The sequence below is a fragment of the Eriocheir sinensis genome, chromosome 69 (genome assembly GCF_024679095.1).
Source record: "Eriocheir sinensis breed Jianghai 21 chromosome 69, ASM2467909v1, whole genome shotgun sequence".
Classification (NCBI taxonomy): domain Eukaryota; kingdom Metazoa; phylum Arthropoda; class Malacostraca; order Decapoda; family Varunidae; genus Eriocheir; species Eriocheir sinensis.
In genome coordinates this window covers 1,304,546-1,322,350 of record NC_066577.1, presented here as the reverse complement: position 1 = coordinate 1,322,350, position 17,805 = coordinate 1,304,546, and the positions used below count along the sequence as shown (strand labels likewise).

Here is a 17,805-nt window from a genome sequence, read left to right as displayed (position 1 = left end):
GCCCCAAACTCCCAGGAAAGGCTCCTCAAACATGTGTGCCGGGACGCCACAATGTCCGGAGAGTTTACAGGGGGTTCCACCCTTTGTGTTCCTCTGTACCCCTTGGGCATTTTTATAGGTTCCCGTGTACCCCTAAAAGTTTAGGAAAAAAACGATGAAATTGTAATGTTTTGATATTATTTTATAATGAAATCTGTATGTGAAGACTGATGATATAATGTAAGTTAAATAACAGTTTTGCTTACTAAAATGAGGAAATTGTAATGTTTTGATATTATTTTATAATGAAATCTGTATGTGAAGACTGATGATATAATGTAAGTTAAATAACAGTTTTGCTTACTAAAATGAGGAAATTGTAATGTTTTGATATTATTTTATAATGAAATCTGTATGTGAAGACTGATGATATAATGTAAGTTAAATAACAGTTTTGCTTACTAAAATGAGGAAATTGAAGAAAACACGACATTGTGCAATATGAATGCAGATTACAACACCATGCATTGTACAGTAGTGGTTATTCTCTCGGACCCAATGTTTCCCCTGAAAAGTGCAAATGTACCACTGGGGGCACATGTACCCCAGGGTGGGAGCCCCTGGTTTACAGAGTAGGGTGGCGTCAACACCCCTGTATAAAAGGTGCACGTGACATGTTTCAACCGGAGCTAAAACTGTCTTAGGAGAATTAAAGGAAGCGACTGCTGATAGTAGGTGACAATAAGGGCGAGAGTCGTCTGCTGTGTGTGTGTGCGTGTGTGTGTTTGTGGGTGTGCAGGAAAGGGGACAGATTACAGAACAAAGAGAAAGAAGGAAAAAAAATGGACCAGTATATGATGTTTCCAAGAAGTGCGCCGCACCAAACAACTGTTCCCATCATATAAAATGTCACCGTGATTTAGACTCCCCTCTTGTTTACTTGTTTTTGTTTTAATAGAAGGAGGAAGAGAAAGCGCCGGAAGGGAGATTGTGTCACTTTAAAAATGAACGTGAATTCCTCTTCTCGTCTTCCTCGGGGTCGGTTCTCGGAAACTTTGGATGACATGAACGTGGAGCATCAAGTACTGGATGAAATGAACGTAGATGCTTGAATGAACGTGTTGAAACTCTCCTTCTTGTGCTCGATTCTAGGAAATATTTGATTGCATGAACGGAGACGATCACACACTGGATCAAACGAACCTTAGGGCCAAAAGAACGTGTTGTGTCTCCCTTTCCTGTGTTAGGCTCCAGGAAACATTGTCTTACAGGACCTTAGAGATACGCGCTCCAGGATATCGCGGGGAAAGATTAAATTGGTGTGTGTGTGTGTGTGTGTGTGTGTGTGTGTGTGTGTGTGTGTGTGTGTGTGTGTGTGTGTGTGTGTGTGTGTGTGTGTGTGTGTGTGTGTGTGTGTGTGTGTGTGTGTGTGTGTGTGTGTGTGTGTGTGTGTGTGTGTGTGTGTGTGTGTGTGTGTGTGTGTGTGTGTGTGTGTGTGTGTGTGTGTGTGTGTGTGTGTGTGTGTGTGTGTGTGTGTGTGTGTGTGTGTGTGTGTGTGTGTGTGTGTGTGTGTGTCAGGGAACGGAGACAGATTAGAGATCAAGAAGAAAGAAAAAGAAAAAAAAGAAGGAAAAATAAAAGACCACTGTATTATTTCGAAAATAATGCAAAACAAGAAAAATAAAATCCTCAGTGTAAGCAAAGTGAACCTGATTTAGACTCCCCCTTAAGATTATTAATTAGTGAATACATCACGGACAGAAGATTACATAGAACTGAGTGAAGGAAGTTGTCGTAGTCTCCTTCCCGTGCAGACACGATGAAGCGAGTTGTCCTTTCCTCTTTTCTTCGCGTTGACTTACAGAAAATACTTGGAAGGAAGTCACGGAAAGAAAACACTCGAGACACTGCTTGGGTCAGCGGTTCCCAGCCGTGTGTGTCCCGTTCCGCTTCTCCAGTCACTCTTTCACCTGTGGACCCCCGCAACGAAACAGGTGAGGCAGGGAATACCGCGGGCCGCTCACGACCATCCCAGGGGCCAAGTGTGTCACGAGGGCCGTGAGTATGACACCCTGGCACCGTCAGCGAGTGCAGAGCAATACTGGCACTTAAGCATTCAGTGTTAAGGGCTGTGTACAGTAGTATGAGAGTTATTCCGAGCCGCATGTCTCCCAATTCCAGTATAAGAACATAAGAACATAAGAACGTAAGGAGTCTGCAAGAGGCCGGTTGGCCTATACAAGGCAGCTCCTGTACACTCAACCCCACCTTACCTCACCATCCATGGCTTTATCTAACCTCTTCTTGAATGTATCTATGGTATTGGGATGAAGTAAAAAATGATTACAACCTCTCTGGACCCCTGCGCTGGGAACCACGGGCTTAGGAGGACTGTGTGAAGTACTCTCTCTCTCTCTCTCTCTCTCTCTCTCTCTCTCTCTCTCTCTCTCTCTCTCTCTCTCTCTCTCTCATACGTATATTCATTTTCTTCCTTGTTTGTGTTCTTGTTTTCTCCCTCCTTTTAGTTTCCTCCTTTCCTTCCTTCCTTTCCTCCCTCCTTCCTCTCTTCCTTACGTTCTCTCCTCTCCTCTCTCTCCCTCTCCCTCTCTCGCCTCCTCCCACATCCTCCCTCCCTCACATCCTTCCCTTCTCTCTCTCTTAAGCTTTCTTCCCTTCCTCCTCCTCTTCTTTGTTTTATTGTTCCTTCTTTCTTCTTTTGCTCAACCACCACCGCTGCGCCGCCCCCCCCCCTCACCACCACCGCTGCACCGCCCCCCCCTCACCACCACCGCTGCGCCGCCCCCCCCTCACCACCACCGCTGCGCCGCCCTCCCTCACCTCCACCGCTGCTGCCCCCCTCACCACCACCGCTGCGCCGCCCTCCCACCCCACCCCCGCAACGCCCCCCCCCCACACCACCACCGCGGCGCCGCCTCCCCTCACCACCACCGCGGGGCTGCCCCCCCCACCACCACCACTGCACTGCCCCCTCACCACCACCGCTGCACTGCCCCCCACCACTGCTGCACCCCCCCTCACCACCACCACTGCTGCACTGCCCCCCCTCACCACCACCGCTGCACTGCCCCCTCACCACCACCGCTGCACCGCCCCTCCCTCACCACTACCGCTGCACTGCCCCCCTCACCACCACCGCTGCACCGCCCCCCCCTCACCACCACCGCTGCACCGCCCCACCTCACCACCACCGCTGCACTGCCCCCTCACCTCCAATGCTGCACCGCCCCTCCTCACCACCACCGCTGCGCCGCCCTCCCTCACCACCACCGCATCGCCACCCCCACTCACCACCAACGCTGCGCCGCCTCCCCTCACCACCACCGCTGGACTGCCCCCCTCACCACCACCGCTGCACCGCCCTTCCCTCACCACCACCGCTGCACCGCTCCCCCTCACCACCACCGCTGCACCGCCCCTCACCACCACCGCCCCCCCTCAACACCACCGCTGCACCGCCCCCCCTCACCACCACCGCTGCACCGCCCTCCCCTCACCACCACCGCTGCCCCCTCCCTCACCACCACCGCTGCACCACCCCCTCACCCACCACCACCGCTGCACCGCCCCTCACCACCACCACTGCACCGGCCACCCCTCACCACCCCCGCTGCACCGCCCCCTCACCACCACCGCTGCACCGCCCCCTCACCACCACCACCGCTGCACTGCCCCCCTCACCACCACCACTGCTGCACTGCCCCCTCACCACCACTGCTGCACCGCCCCTCACCACCACTGCTGCACCGCCCCCTCACCACCACCGCTGCACCCCCTCACCACCACTGCTGCACCGCCCCCCACCACCACTGCACCGCTGCCCCCCTCACCACCACCGCTGCACTGCCCCCTCACCACCACCGCTGCACTGCCCCCTCACCACCACCACCGCTGCACTGCCCCCTCACCACCACCGCTGCACCGCCCCCTCACCACCACCGCTGCACCGCCCCCCGCACCACCACCGCTGCACTGCCCCTCACCACCACCGCTGCACCTGCCCCCTCACCACCACCGCTGCACTGCCCCTCACCACCGTTGCACTGCCCCCACCTCACCACCACCACTGCCCCCTCACCACCACCGCTGCACCGCCCCCTCACCACCACCGCTGCACTGCCCCCCTCACCACCACCACTGCTGCACCGCCCCTCACCACCACCACTGCACCGCCCCTCCCTCACCACTACCGCTGCACCGCCCACCCCGCACCACCACCGCGGGACCATCCCCCCCCACACCACCACCACTGCACCGCCCCCTCACCACCACCACTGCTGCACCGCCCCCCTCACCACCACCACCACTGCACCGCCCCCCACCACCACCGCTGCACCCCCTCACCACCACCGCTGCACTGCCCCCTCACCACCACTGCTGCGCCGCCCCCCTCACCACCACTGCTGCACCGCCCTCCCCTCACCACCGCTGCACCCCCCTCACCACCACCGCTGCGCTGCCTCACCACTGCTGCACCCCCCCCCTCACCACCACCGCTGCAATCCCGCCCCTCACCACCACCGCTGCACCGCCCTTCACCACCACCGCTGCACCGCCCTCCCCTCACCACCACCGCTGCACCGCCCTCCCCTCACCACCACCGCTGCACCGCCCTCCCCTCACCACCACCGCTGCACCGCCCCCCCTCACCCAGTATTACTTCCACTTTTTAAGTACAATTAATCACAGATTACCTCATCGTTTAATTAATTACAATTACAATTACTTACTATAATTGCATATTCAATTACATTTACAATAAAACTGTAATTTATTACATTTGAATTAAATTACAATTATAACTACTGCAACCCTGAACTCACCACCCAGCTACTGAGAGAGACAGAGATTTACAGAGATTTACATAGAAAAGCAGACCACACAGACCCCATGGTCCAGACTAGGTGGTCTGTCCTTAAACCTAAGTGATTTTACGTTAATCAAATGGGTCCAAAACGTTGCTTTTCTACTCTAGTTATTATTAAGTTCAAGGAAGTGACGGTCGAGCTTGTTTTTAAAGGAGTCAATCGTGTTACACTGGACCACTGATGGTGGAAGCTTATTCCATTCTCGCACTACAACGTTGGTGAAGAAAAATTTGGTGCACTCTGAATTTACTTGTCTACATCTGAGTTTTGTGCCATTGTTCCTCCTCCGCCCCCCTCACCACCACCGCTGCTCCGCCCCCCCTCACCTCCACCGCTGCACAGCCCCCCCCTCACCACCACCGCTGCACCGCCCCCCCTCACCACAACCGCTGCACCGCCCCCCCTCACCACCACCGCTGCACCGCCCCCCCTCACCACCACCGCTGCACCGCCCCCCTCACCACCACCGCTGCACCGACCCCCCTCACCACCACCGCTGCACCGCCCCCTCACCACCACTGCACCGCCCCTCACCACCGCTGCACCGCCCCTCACCACCACCGCTGCACTGCCCCTCACCACCACTGCTGCTCCGCCCCCTCACCACCACCGCTGCACTGCCCCCTCACCACCACCGCTGCACAGCCCCTCTCACCACCACCGCTGCACTGCCCCTCACCACAACCGCTGCACCGCCCCCTCACCACCACTGCTGCACCGCCCCTCACCACCACCGCTGCCCGCCCCTCACCACCACTGCTGCACTGCCCCCTCACCACCACCGCTGCACTGCCCCTCACCACAACTGCTGCACTGCCCCCTCACCACCACCGCTGCACTGCCCCTCACCACCACTGCTGCACTGCCCCTCACCACAGCCCCTCACCACCACCGCTGCACTGCCCCCTCACCACCACTGCTGCACTGCCCCCTCTCCAGAACCGCTGCACCGCCCCCCCTCACCACAACTGCTGCACCGCCCCCCCTCACCACCAAAGCTGCTCCGCCCGCCCTCACCACCACCGCTGCCCGCCCCTCACCACCAGCTGCTCCGCCCCCCTCACCACCACCGCTGCACCGCCCCTCACCACCCAAGCTGCTCCGCCCCCCCTCACCACCACCGCTGCACCGCCCCCCCTCACCACCAAAGCTGCTCCGCCCCCCCTCACCACCACCGCTGCACCGCCCCCCCTCACCACCACCGCTGCCCGCCCCCTCACCACCGCTGCCTGCCCCTCACCACCACCGCTGCTCCGCCCCTCACCACCACTGCACTGCCCCCTCACCACCACTGCTGCACCGCCCCTCACCACCACCGCTGCACTGCCCCTCACCACAACTGCTGCACCACCACCGCTGCACTGCCCCCCTCACCACCACCGCTGCTCCGCCCCTCACCACCACTGCTGCACTGCCCCTCACCACCACCGCTGCACAGCCCCCTCACCACCACCGCTGCTCCCCCCTCACCACCACCGCTGCTCCGCCCCTCACCACCACTGCTGCACCGCCCCCACCACCACCCTGCACTGCCCCCTCACCACCACCGCTGCACAGCCCCCCCTCACCACCACCCCTGCACCGCCCCACCTCACCACCACCCCTGCACCGCCCCCCCCACCACCACCGCTGCACTGCCCCCTCACCACCACTGCTGCACCGCCCCCCTCACCACCACCCTGCACTGCCCCTCACCACCGCTGCACTGCCCCTCACCACAGACGCTGCACCACCCCTCACCACCACTGCTGCACCGCCCCCTCACCACCACCCTGCACTGCCCCCTCACCACCACTGCTGCACCGCCCTCACCACAACCACTGCACTGCCCCTCACCACCACCGCTGCACTGCCCCCTCACCACCACTGCTGCACTGCCCCACCACCACCGCTGCACCTCACCACCACTGCTGCACTGCCCCCTCACCACCACTGCTGCACCCCCTCACCACCACCGCTGCAATCCCCCCCCTCACCACCACTGCTGCACCCCCCTCACCACCACTGCTGCAATCCTCACCACCACTGCTGCAATCCCTCACCACCACCCCTGCACCCCCCCCTCACCACCACTGCTGCACTGCCCTCACCACCACCGCTGCACTGCCCCTCACCACCACCGCTGCACTGCCCCTCACCACCACCACTGCTGCACCGCCCCTCACCACCACCGCTGCACCGCCCCCTCACCACCACCGCTGCACTGCCCCTCACCACCACCGCTGCTCCGCCTCACCTCCACCGCTGCACTGCCCCCTCACCACCACTGCTGCACTGCCCCCTCACCACCACCCCTGCACCGCCCCCTCACCACCACCGCTGCACCGCCCACCCTCACCACCACCCCTGCACTGCCCCCTCACCACCACCGCTGCACCGCCCCCTCACCACCACCCCTGCACTGCCCCTCACCACTGCTGCACCCCCCTCACCACAGCCGCTGCACCACCCCCTCACCACCACTGCTGCACTGCCCCCTCACCACCACCCCTGCACTGCCCCCTCACCACCACCGCTGCACTGCCCTCACCACAACCACTGCACTGCCCCTCACCACCACTGCTGCACTGCCCCTCACCACCACTGCTGCACTGCCCCTCACCACCACTGCTGCACCTCACCACCACTGCTGCACTGCCCCCTCACCACCACTGCTGCACCCTCACCACCACTGCTGCAATCCCCTCACCACCACTGCTGCACCCCTCACCACCACTGCTGCACTGCCCTCACCACCACTGCTGCACCCCCTCACCACCACTGCTGCACCTCACCACCACTGCTGCACCCCCTCACCACCACTGCTGCACCCCTCACCACCACCCCCCCTCACCACCACTGCTGCACCCCCTCACCACCACCACACCCCCTCACCACCACTGCTGCACCCCCCTCACCACCACTGCTGCACTGCCTCACCACCACTGCTGCACCTCACCACCACTGCTGCCCCTCACCACCACTGCTGCACCCTCACCACCACTGCTGCACCCCCTCACCACCACTGCTGCACCTCACCACCACTGCTGCACCCCCTCACCACCACTGCTGCAATCCCCTCACCATCACTGCTGCACCTCACCACCACTGCTGCACTGCCCCTCACCACCACTGCTGCACCCCTCACCACCACTGCTGCACCCCCTCACCACCACTGCTGCAATCCCCTCACCACCACTGCTGCAATCCCCCTCACCACCACCCCTGCACCGCCCCTCACCACCACTGCTGCACTGCCCCTCACCACCACTGCTGCACTGCCCCTCACCACCACCGCTGCACCACCACCTCACCACCACTGCTGCACTGCCCCTCACCACCACTGCTGCACTGCCCCCTCACCACAACTGCTGCACCGCCCCCTCACCACCACTGCTGCTGCCCCTCACTACCACTGCTGCGCCGCCCCCCTTCACCACCACTGCTGCACTGCCCTCCTCTCCACCACCGCTGCACCGCCCTCCCTCACCACCACCCCTGCACCGCCCCCTCACCCAGTACTACCTCTACTTTTTAAGTACAATTAATTACAGATTACCTCATTGTTTAATTAATTACAATTACAATTACTTACTATAATTGCATATTCAATTACAATTACAATAAAACTGTAATATACTACATTTGAATTAAACTACAATTATAACTACTGCAACCCTGAATTCAGCACCCAGCCACTGAGAGAGAGAGATATTTACATAGATTGCAGTGGCCGAAAGAGAGGCCAACTTCGGGAGGAGAGGCGTCAAGATACTTTCACCTTGAAAGAGTTCAAGTCGCAGGCAGAAGGAAGTATAGATGAAGGAAGATTGTTCCAGAGAGAGAGAGAGAGAGAGAGAGAGAGAGAGAGAGAGAGAGAGAGTCTCTCTCGATCTCTGCCAGTCCTTTCTCGTGGACAAAGTAATACTGAAGCCAGAAATATGTCCGTCTCTCCTACAGTGACGTGGACCATTTTAAGGCAGACTCTGGAGAAATCCTCCCTTCTTCAGCTCCTTTAGTTATTTCATTTCTTTACTCCTCCGCCCTCTCCCTCTCCCTCTCCCTCTCCCTCTCTCCCTCCCTCTGCCAGTTCCTTCTCCTGGACACAGTAACATTGAGGTCCTGAGCCAGAAGTGTATCAATGTCCCCTATCGTGAGGGACCATTTTAAGGCAGACTCTTGCGGAATGGCAGAGCTACGAATGAACTAAAACATCTCCTTACGAGTGTATTAACTTACTGAATTTTTCAATGCCCTAACGACGAGCTTTTTATTCGGCTAGGTAAAACACTCTCGTTACCTGTCTCCAGATGTCCCACAAAACATCACTTTTTGGCGTTATTTGACTTTTTTGCAGTGGCCGAAAGAGAGGCCAACTTCGGGAGGAGAGGCGTCAAGATACTTTCACCTTGAAAGAGTTCAAGTCACAGGCAGAAGGAAGTACAGATGAAGGAAGATTGTTCCAGAGTTTACCAGCGTGAGGATGAAGGAGTGAAGATGCTGGATGACTCTTGCATAAGGGATTTGGACAGTATAGGGATGAGCATGAGTAGAAAGTCCTGTGCAGCGGAGCCGCGGGAGGGGGGGATACAGTTAGTAAGATCAGAATAGCAGTCAGCGTGAAAATATCGATAAAGAAAGAGAGGCAACATGGCGGCGGAATTTAAGAGGCAGAAGACTGTCAGCAAGAGGAGGGCAGTTGATGAGACGAAGAGCTTTCCTCCACTCTGTCCAGGACAGCTGTGCATATGAGCCCCCCCCACACACACACACAGGTGAGATGCATACTCCACACGCTGCTTCCTCTGCATGGCGTAACGATGTGTGTTGTGTTTCAAAGTACTATTTCATTGGCTTGGGAAGAACAAATGTTGCGCCTCACTAAATAAAACACGAAAAACAGGTTTCCTTGACACAGTTCTCTTAGTCACTCACTGAAAAGATTATCAACACTCTAAATCTTAGACTTGAAACAGAAAACGAATCGGTTGTGAAAGAAAACACTTTCACAGAAGTTCATAAAAGTTACCCTGAAAAAATGTTATGAGAAGAAGAGAACGGAACAGAGAGAGAGAGAGAGAGAGAGAGAGAGAGAGAGAGAGAGAGAGAGAGAGAGAGAGAGAGAGAGAGAGAGAGAGAGAACGGATGAACACACACAGCACAACCGTAGACTGTAACAAAAAACAGTGACTCCGTACGGCACAGGAAGGTTCTCTCAGCCACGTGCAAGTTGGGGGCACACACACACACACACACACACACACACACACACACACACACACACACACACACACACACACACACCCAACAGCTGAACGTTGCCCCGGTGTTCGCCACCGTCACCCGGGGTGTGGCCCACGACACCACCAACGCGAGGACGAGGAAGCAGCGCCAAGGAAGGCAGGAAACAAGTGGACGATAAGGGACAACACGCACAGGAAATAGAGACTGATGAAGAGACAGACAGAAAAACAGAGAAAGAAACAAAAAAACAAATATAAACTGTGTGTGTGTGTGTGTGTGTGTGTGTGTGTGTGTGTGTGTGTGTGTGTGCACGGAAGGGTCAATGGACAACAATATCTTCCGAGGAAAGGAAAACTATAGAGAAAACAGCACAGAAAGATGGGGAAGCAGGAGTGTACGGAGAGGTGGGTGCTGCTGCTGCTGCTGCTGCTGAAGAGGACTCGGGTAGTAGTAGTAGTAGTAGTAGTAGTAGTAGTAGTAGTAGTAATGGTAGCAGTAGTAGTAGTAGTAGTAGTAGTAGTAGTAGTAGTAGTAGTAGTAGTAGTAGTAGTAGTAGTAGTAGTAATGGTAGTAGTAGTAGTAGTAGTAGTAGTAGTAGTAGTTATTGTCAAACCTGAACATTATGACCATGCCGCAGAAACTTTTAGAGGAAGTGGCGTCATTGTGACAAAAGACGGACAACGACACTTAGGTGCAGTGATCGGGACAGAGGTATATAAGAAGGAGTACGTGGGAGACAAAGTAGCTGAATGGGTGAAGGAAATAGAAGCTTTGTCTGCCATTGCCAAGACTGAGCCACACGCTGCCTATTCAGCGTACACCCACGGCATCCAACATCGGTGGACGTTCCTGATGCGCACCATCCCCGGCATCAGTCCACTCCTCCGACCACTGGAAAATGCCGTCAAGAATGTATTCTTGCCGGCGCTGGTGAAATCTCATGCTTTGGGGGAGGAGGAGAGGGATATGCTAGCACTCCCCCCAAGACTGGGTGGGATGGGGATCACCAACCCTGAGAAGCTGGCAGATAAGGAGAACCAAAACTCCATCAGCCTTACCAGGTCACTCATCAACAGGATCATCGCTCAGGAGGCAGAGGGCGAGATAGACCAAACAGAAATAAGAGATATTAAAAGAAAAATCTCAGAAGAAAGGCAACACGCCCAAAAAGACGAGCTGGACCGTCTTACACACCACCTGTCCACATAAATGGGTAGAAAAATACACACAGCACAGGAGGCAGGCGCCTCTAACTGGCTAACGTCATTACCAATCAGAGCAAAGGGCTTCAGCCTCAACAAACAAGAATTTGTCGACGCCATTGCTCTGAGATATGGCTGGCCGATTGAGGGACTGCCTGATCTCTGTGCATGTGGATCACCAAATGATGTCACCCACACCATGACATGTAAAAAAGGAGGCTTCGTCTGTATTCGACACGATGAAGTGAGGGATCTGACAGCCAGCATGCTTGGGGAGGTATGCCAAGACGTCACTACCGAGCCGGCACTGCTTCCCCTGGACGGCGAACACCTTCGGTACAGGACAGCCAATACCTCACAGGAGGCACGGGTAAGTGCCCGCGGATTCTGGGTGCGCGGACAGCGGGCGTTCATGGACATCCGCATATTCGACCCGATGGCTGCCTGTCACCGTGAGCTGCCCCTGCAAGCCGCCCACCACAGGAACGAGCAGGAGAAGACAAGGGCATACGGTGAAAGAATCCAACATGTGGATCAGGGCAGCTTCACCCCCCTCGTCTTCACCACATCCGGCGGGATGGGTCCTAGGGCCCAATGCTTCTACGCACGCCTCGCGGAGCTAATCTCAGGAAAGAAGCATCAGCCAAGGAGTCACGTTGTCGCCTGGATGAGGTGTCGCCTCTCGTTCTCCCTGCTCAGGTCGGCCATCCTATGTCTCAGGGGCACCAGACACTCTGGCCCAAAAGCCACCAACATCTCCAATATGGACTATGAAGCCACAGTGATGGAGAGTGACATTAGGGTGGGTCGGGAGTGACTTGAGTAGGGAAGGAAAGGGGGATCTAGACGTAATAGATGATAGGTGATTTAGTGTCAGGTAGTATTAGCGATATGGTTGGATGCCACAGTCATTAGCGAACAGAGTTGGCTAATGACCTCCAAGCTATGGAGCCCTCAATTATTATGTGTCGGGAACATAAACATGGGTGGAGTTATCTTTTATGTTGTATTAGTAGTAGTAGTAGTAGTAGTAGTAGTAGTAGTAGTAGTAGTAGTAGTTGGTAGGGGTAGGACGTGTGTGTGGGTCGCTCCGTGTTTATATGCTGTTTTTTTCTGGTGCAAACACCTTGAGCCTGTAAAAATAGACTTGGTGATTAAGGAAGTGAATATCGGTGCAGCAAGGAAAGCAGCAAGGAAAGCTCGATGGACGTGTAGGTTCGTGTCTAGTGTTGTGTGATTCAGAAATATCGTAAAACACACGGGTTGGGCATCTTAAGATAGAACGGCGGGTGGCGACCGTCGATGCCCCGCCCTGACCTCTGACCGAGCAGTTAATGGGCTGGGACGGAGGGTTGCCAGCGACAAGAGAGGCTCGCCTCACACCTCCCAAACTGGCGGTTCTGTAGCAACGTATATTTAATCTATTACTTGTATTTAGTTCAATTTAGCCTTGAAAGAGAGTGAAAAACCGGTGTTGGCAGTCGACCCGCAGACAACTGCATACGGTGCGGTGAGGCGGTGTTGCTGGTTATGGTCGAATCGGTGTTATCAATATTTTCATTTATATTTCATGTCCACCAGAAAAAAGCAAATATATACTTAGCGTAATGAAATGCTTGATATGGAAACATATGTTAACGTAAAGGAAAGAAACGGAGCCAGCCACAGCGCCTGTGCAGCTTAAATTTTATTATATAAATCAATTAATCATTTCATACACCTTGATATAGGCTACAACGTTTATTTAGTGTCACTATTATTATTATTGTTATAATTATTATTATTATTTTTTGTCATTGTTACTATCATTAGCGTTGCCATTGTTATTATTGCTATTATAATTAGTATTAGTATAATATTCTTGTCATTATTATTATTAATATTACTTGTGTTCATACTATCACTACTATCAAAACTACTGCCTACATTATTATCGACGTTAGTGTCATTAATATAATTTTAATATTTTGTTTACTTCTGTTCTAATGCAATTACAATTATTATTCTCTCTCTCTCTCTCTCTCTCTCTCTCTCTCTCTCTCTCTCTTTCACCCTTTGAAAACAATGTGTCAGCCTATTATATTGATTATAATCCTATCTATATATCTGTCAATGTCGCTAAACTAATAGGAATATTAATATTAGTGTCATTCCACAGTAGATATCACTACTACTTTCAATCATAATCAATAATCAGTCATTATTACTACATGTACTACCAATATTCCTGTTGTCATTAATATCAATATCTATAATTTTATAAATGCTTGACCCTCCAAGCCAAAGAAGATGCTGCGTTTGTACAAAAGAAGATCACAGATGTATAAATTGTGCATGTGTTAAGGAGAAAAGACGCTGTACGAACTGTAAGAAGAGCGACAGGTGCCAAAATCCCCTGGGCAGGGATCAGAGCAGGGAGGATAACGATGAAGCGCGACACCGCGGGGACAATGAGGGCTGCCGGGGAAGGAGTGAGCGGGGGGAGGGTGTGTCGGAGGGAGCTGCTGCACAACCGCCACCTCTATATCCCCCTCAACCGGTACCACCCCTTCCATTGGCACCTCCAATGTTGCCACTACCAACACCACTACCACCACCCCCTCATCACTCTTCCTCTTCGACTGGACAGGGCGCGGCGGAGGTCGGGGGAAGCTTTGCTTGGAAGGGGCTAGCGGAGGGGGAAGCAACGAGGTGGGTGGATGACACATACCTTGAAGTTGTTGGGTGGTCTGCAAGAAATCTTTTTGAACCACCCAGATGTGGAGCCACGACATTTATCATCAAAGAAATTGTCACCCTGTTAAATAACTACATCCAGAACACACCACTGGCGCCCCTATCCCTGAAAATTGTATTCACTCTCCCCCATCTCTTCCTCCAAAAAGCACACCCAAAGACCAAACAAGCCGAAAATATCGAGGCATTAAGAAGACGAGTTGCCTTGTGGCAAACTAACGAGTTAGATGCCCTCCTTGGAGAAGCCAGAGCCATACAGGAGAGGCTCCCCGGACCCCAACAAAACAACACCTCCACAGAAGACAGGGCCCGGAAGTTTGCAGACAAAATGCGACAAGGCAACGTTGCGTCTGAAACACGAGCCTTGTCAGTAAATTCCACAAGGGGTGTGCTTCCACTCACCAGGGACACGATCAGTCAACTCAAGGAAAAACATCCTCCACCGAGTGACCTGAAGGGACTGAGACTGGCAGGATGTCACCAACCACCGAATCCAGTTATATACGAAAGGATAACAGGAGAGATGGTGTGGAAGAAGGCCCTCCAGACTCGTGGCAGCGCGGGGCCCTCAGGACTTGATGCACGGGCATGGCGAAGCTTGCTGAGCAGCGCCAACTTTGGCAATGCAGCTGGCGACTTGCGCAACACTATTGCAGCAGTGGCAAGAAAACTCGCCTCCTCCAGCTGCCACTATGTGGACGCCCTGACGGCATGCCGCCTCATTCCCCTGGACAAGAGGCCGGGATGCAGGCCTATAGGAGTCGGAGAAGTCCTGCGGCGCATCGTAGGCAAATGCATCATGGCTGTCGTCAAAGAAGATGTGAGAATGGCAGCAGGGAACCTCCAAGTTTGTGCGGGGCAGCAGGCAGGAGGAGAAGCAGCAGTCCATGCCATGCGGGAGATATTCGACCACGTGGAGTGCGAAGCAGTGCTTCTTGTTGACGCCAAAAATGCCTTCAACTCAATAAATAGAAAGACTATGATACACAACATTAAAGCCAAGTGCCCCAGCTTAGCTATGTATGTCGAAAACACCTATACATACCAGACTGACTTATACATAAATAGCCACAGTGGAAAGGTGAAAGTGTTAAAATCATCTGAGGGAACAACACAAGGCCATGGCTATGTACGCCCTGGGCCTATCAGTCCTCCAAAATGAAATCGCGTTCGCAGAAACACGGGTGAAACAGGTGGCTTATGCGGATGACCTCTCAGGTGCTGGTAAAATCTCAGACTTAAAAGGGTGGTGGGACACTGTGAACACCGCCGACCCTGAGATAGGATACATCCCTAACGCCACCAAGTCTGTCCTTATTGTCAAACCTGAACATTATGACCATGCCGCAGAAACTTTTAGAGGAAGTGGCGTCATTGTGACAAAAGACGGACAACGACACTTAGGTGCAGTGATCGGGACAGAGGTATATAAGAAGGAGTACGTGGGAGACAAAGTAGCTGAATGGGTGAAGGAAATAGAAGCTTTGTCTGCCATTGCCAAGACTGAGCCACACGCTGCCTATTCAGCGTACACCCACGGCATCCAACATCGGTGGACGTTCCTGATGCGCACCATCCCCGGCATCAGTCCACTCCTCCGACCACTGGAAAATGCCGTCAAGAATGTATTCTTGCCGGCGCTGGTGAAATCTCATGCTTTGGGGGAGGAGGAGCAGGATATGCTAGCACTCCCCAAGACTGGGTGGGATGGGGATCACCAACGCTGAGAAGCTGGCTGATAAGGAGAACCAAACTCCATCAGCCTTACCAGGTCACTCATCAACAGGATCATCGCTCAGGAGGCAGAGGGCGAGATAGACCAAACAGAAATAAGAGATATTAAAAGAAAAATCTCAGAAGAAAGGCAACAGGCCCAAAAAGACGAGCTGGACCGTCTTACACACCACCTGTCCACAGAAATGGGTAGAAAAATACACACAGCACAGGAGGCAGGCGCCTCTAACTGGCTAACGTCATTACCAATCAGAGCAAAGGGCTTCAGCCTCAACAAACAAGAATTTGTCGACGCCATTGCTCTGAGATATGGCTGGCCGATTGAGGGACTGCCTGATCTCTGTGCATGTGGATCAGCAAATGATGTCACCCACACCATGACATGTAAAAAAGGAGGCTTCGTCTGTATTCGACACGATGAAGTGAGGGATCTGACAGCCAGCATGCTCGGGGAGGTATGCCAAGACGTCACTACCGAGCTGGCACTGCTTCAACTGGACGGCGATCACCTTCGGTACAGGACAGCCAATACCTCACAGGAGGCACGGGTTGATGTAAGTGCCCGCGGATTCAGGGTGCGCGGACAGCGGGCGTTCATGGACATCCGCATATTCGACCCGATGGCTGTCTGTCACCGTGAGCTGCCCCTGCAAGCCGCCCACCACAGGAACGAGCAGGAGAAGACAAGGGCATACGGTGAAAGAATCCAACATGTGGATCAGGGCAGCTTCACCCCCCTCGTCTTCACCACATCCGGCGGGATGGGTCCCAGGGCCCAATGCTTCTACGCACGCCTCGCGGAACTAATCTCAGAAAAGAAGCAACAGCCAAGGAGCCACGTTGTCGCCTGGATGAGGTGTCGCCTCTCGTTCTCCCTGCTCAGGTCGGCCATCCTATGTCTCAGGGGCACCAGACACTCTGGCCCAAAAGCCACCACCATCTCCAATATGGACTATGAAGCCACAGTGGTGGAGAGTGACATTAGGGTGGGTCGGGAGTGACTTGAGTAGGGAAGGAAAGGGGGATCTAGACGTAATAGATGATAGGTGATTTAGTGTCAGGTAGTATTAGCGATATGGTTGGATGCCACAGTCATTAGCGAACAGAGTTGGGGCTAATGACCTCCAAGCTATGGAGCCCTCCATGATTATGTGTCGGGAAAATAAACATGGGTGGAGGTATCATTTATGTAGTAGTAGTAGTAGTAGTAGTAGTAGTAGTAGTAGTGGTAGTAGTAGTAGTAGTTGCAGTAGTAGTAGTAGTAGTAGTAGTAGTAGTAGTAGTAGTAGTAGTAGTAGTAGTAGTAGTAGTAGTAGTAGTAGTAGTAGTAGTAGTAGTAGTAATAGAAGTAGTAGTAGTAGTAGTAGTAGTAGTAGTAGTAGTAGTAGTAGTAGTAGTAGTAGTAGAGATAGTAACAATAGTACTACAGGTGAAGATAGTAATAATAATGCTTATAATAATAATTACAATAATAACGTAATAATCTTTGGCTTTTTTAACACAGTCATTCTTCATCATTTCTCATCATTCCACACTCCTCATGTCTTTCTTATTCTTCACTTTCCTCTCTTTTTCTCTTTTTCTTTTCTCTTCTTATTCTTTATCTTTCGTCACCATCTTGTCTCTTTTTCTCCTTCTCTCTCTTATTCTTTATCTTTCGTCACCATCTTCTCTTTTCTTCTTCTCTCTTCTTATTCTTTATCTTTCGTAACCATCTTCTCTTCTTCTCTCTCTTCTTATTCCTCACCTGGTCATCTTCATATCCTCTTTATAAAGACTTCCATCGCTTATGCTCCATTCCAAGATCTCTTTTTTCATCATGACACGCAACACCTACACGAGGAATGACTCAGACAACACACACACACACACACACACACACACACACACACACACACACACACACACACACACACACACACACAAACACACAGCACACTGCAACTTTTTTTCTCTTCCTTACTTTCTTCCTACATACTCCTTCCATCGTTAACTCTCTCCTTCCATCCTCAACTATTTCTTACCTTCCTTTCTTCCTGCAACAC

At 53.3% G+C, this 17,805-nt stretch overlaps 1 protein-coding gene across 1 annotated transcript; it reads left to right on the top strand.

The window, feature by feature from the left end:
• The first annotated feature begins 10,506 nt into the window (after positions 1 to 10,506).
• Positions 10,507 to 17,583, top strand: LOC126988314 (uncharacterized). The gene is made up of 3 exons (XM_050846370.1): positions 10,507 to 11,149; positions 15,798 to 16,274; positions 17,565 to 17,583. The coding sequence occupies exons 1-3, from the start codon at positions 10,575 to 10,577 to the stop codon at positions 17,581 to 17,583; spliced, it is 1,071 nt and encodes a 356-aa protein (XP_050702327.1). The 5' UTR covers positions 10,507 to 10,574.
• The last annotated feature ends 222 nt before the right edge of the window (positions 17,584 to 17,805 follow it).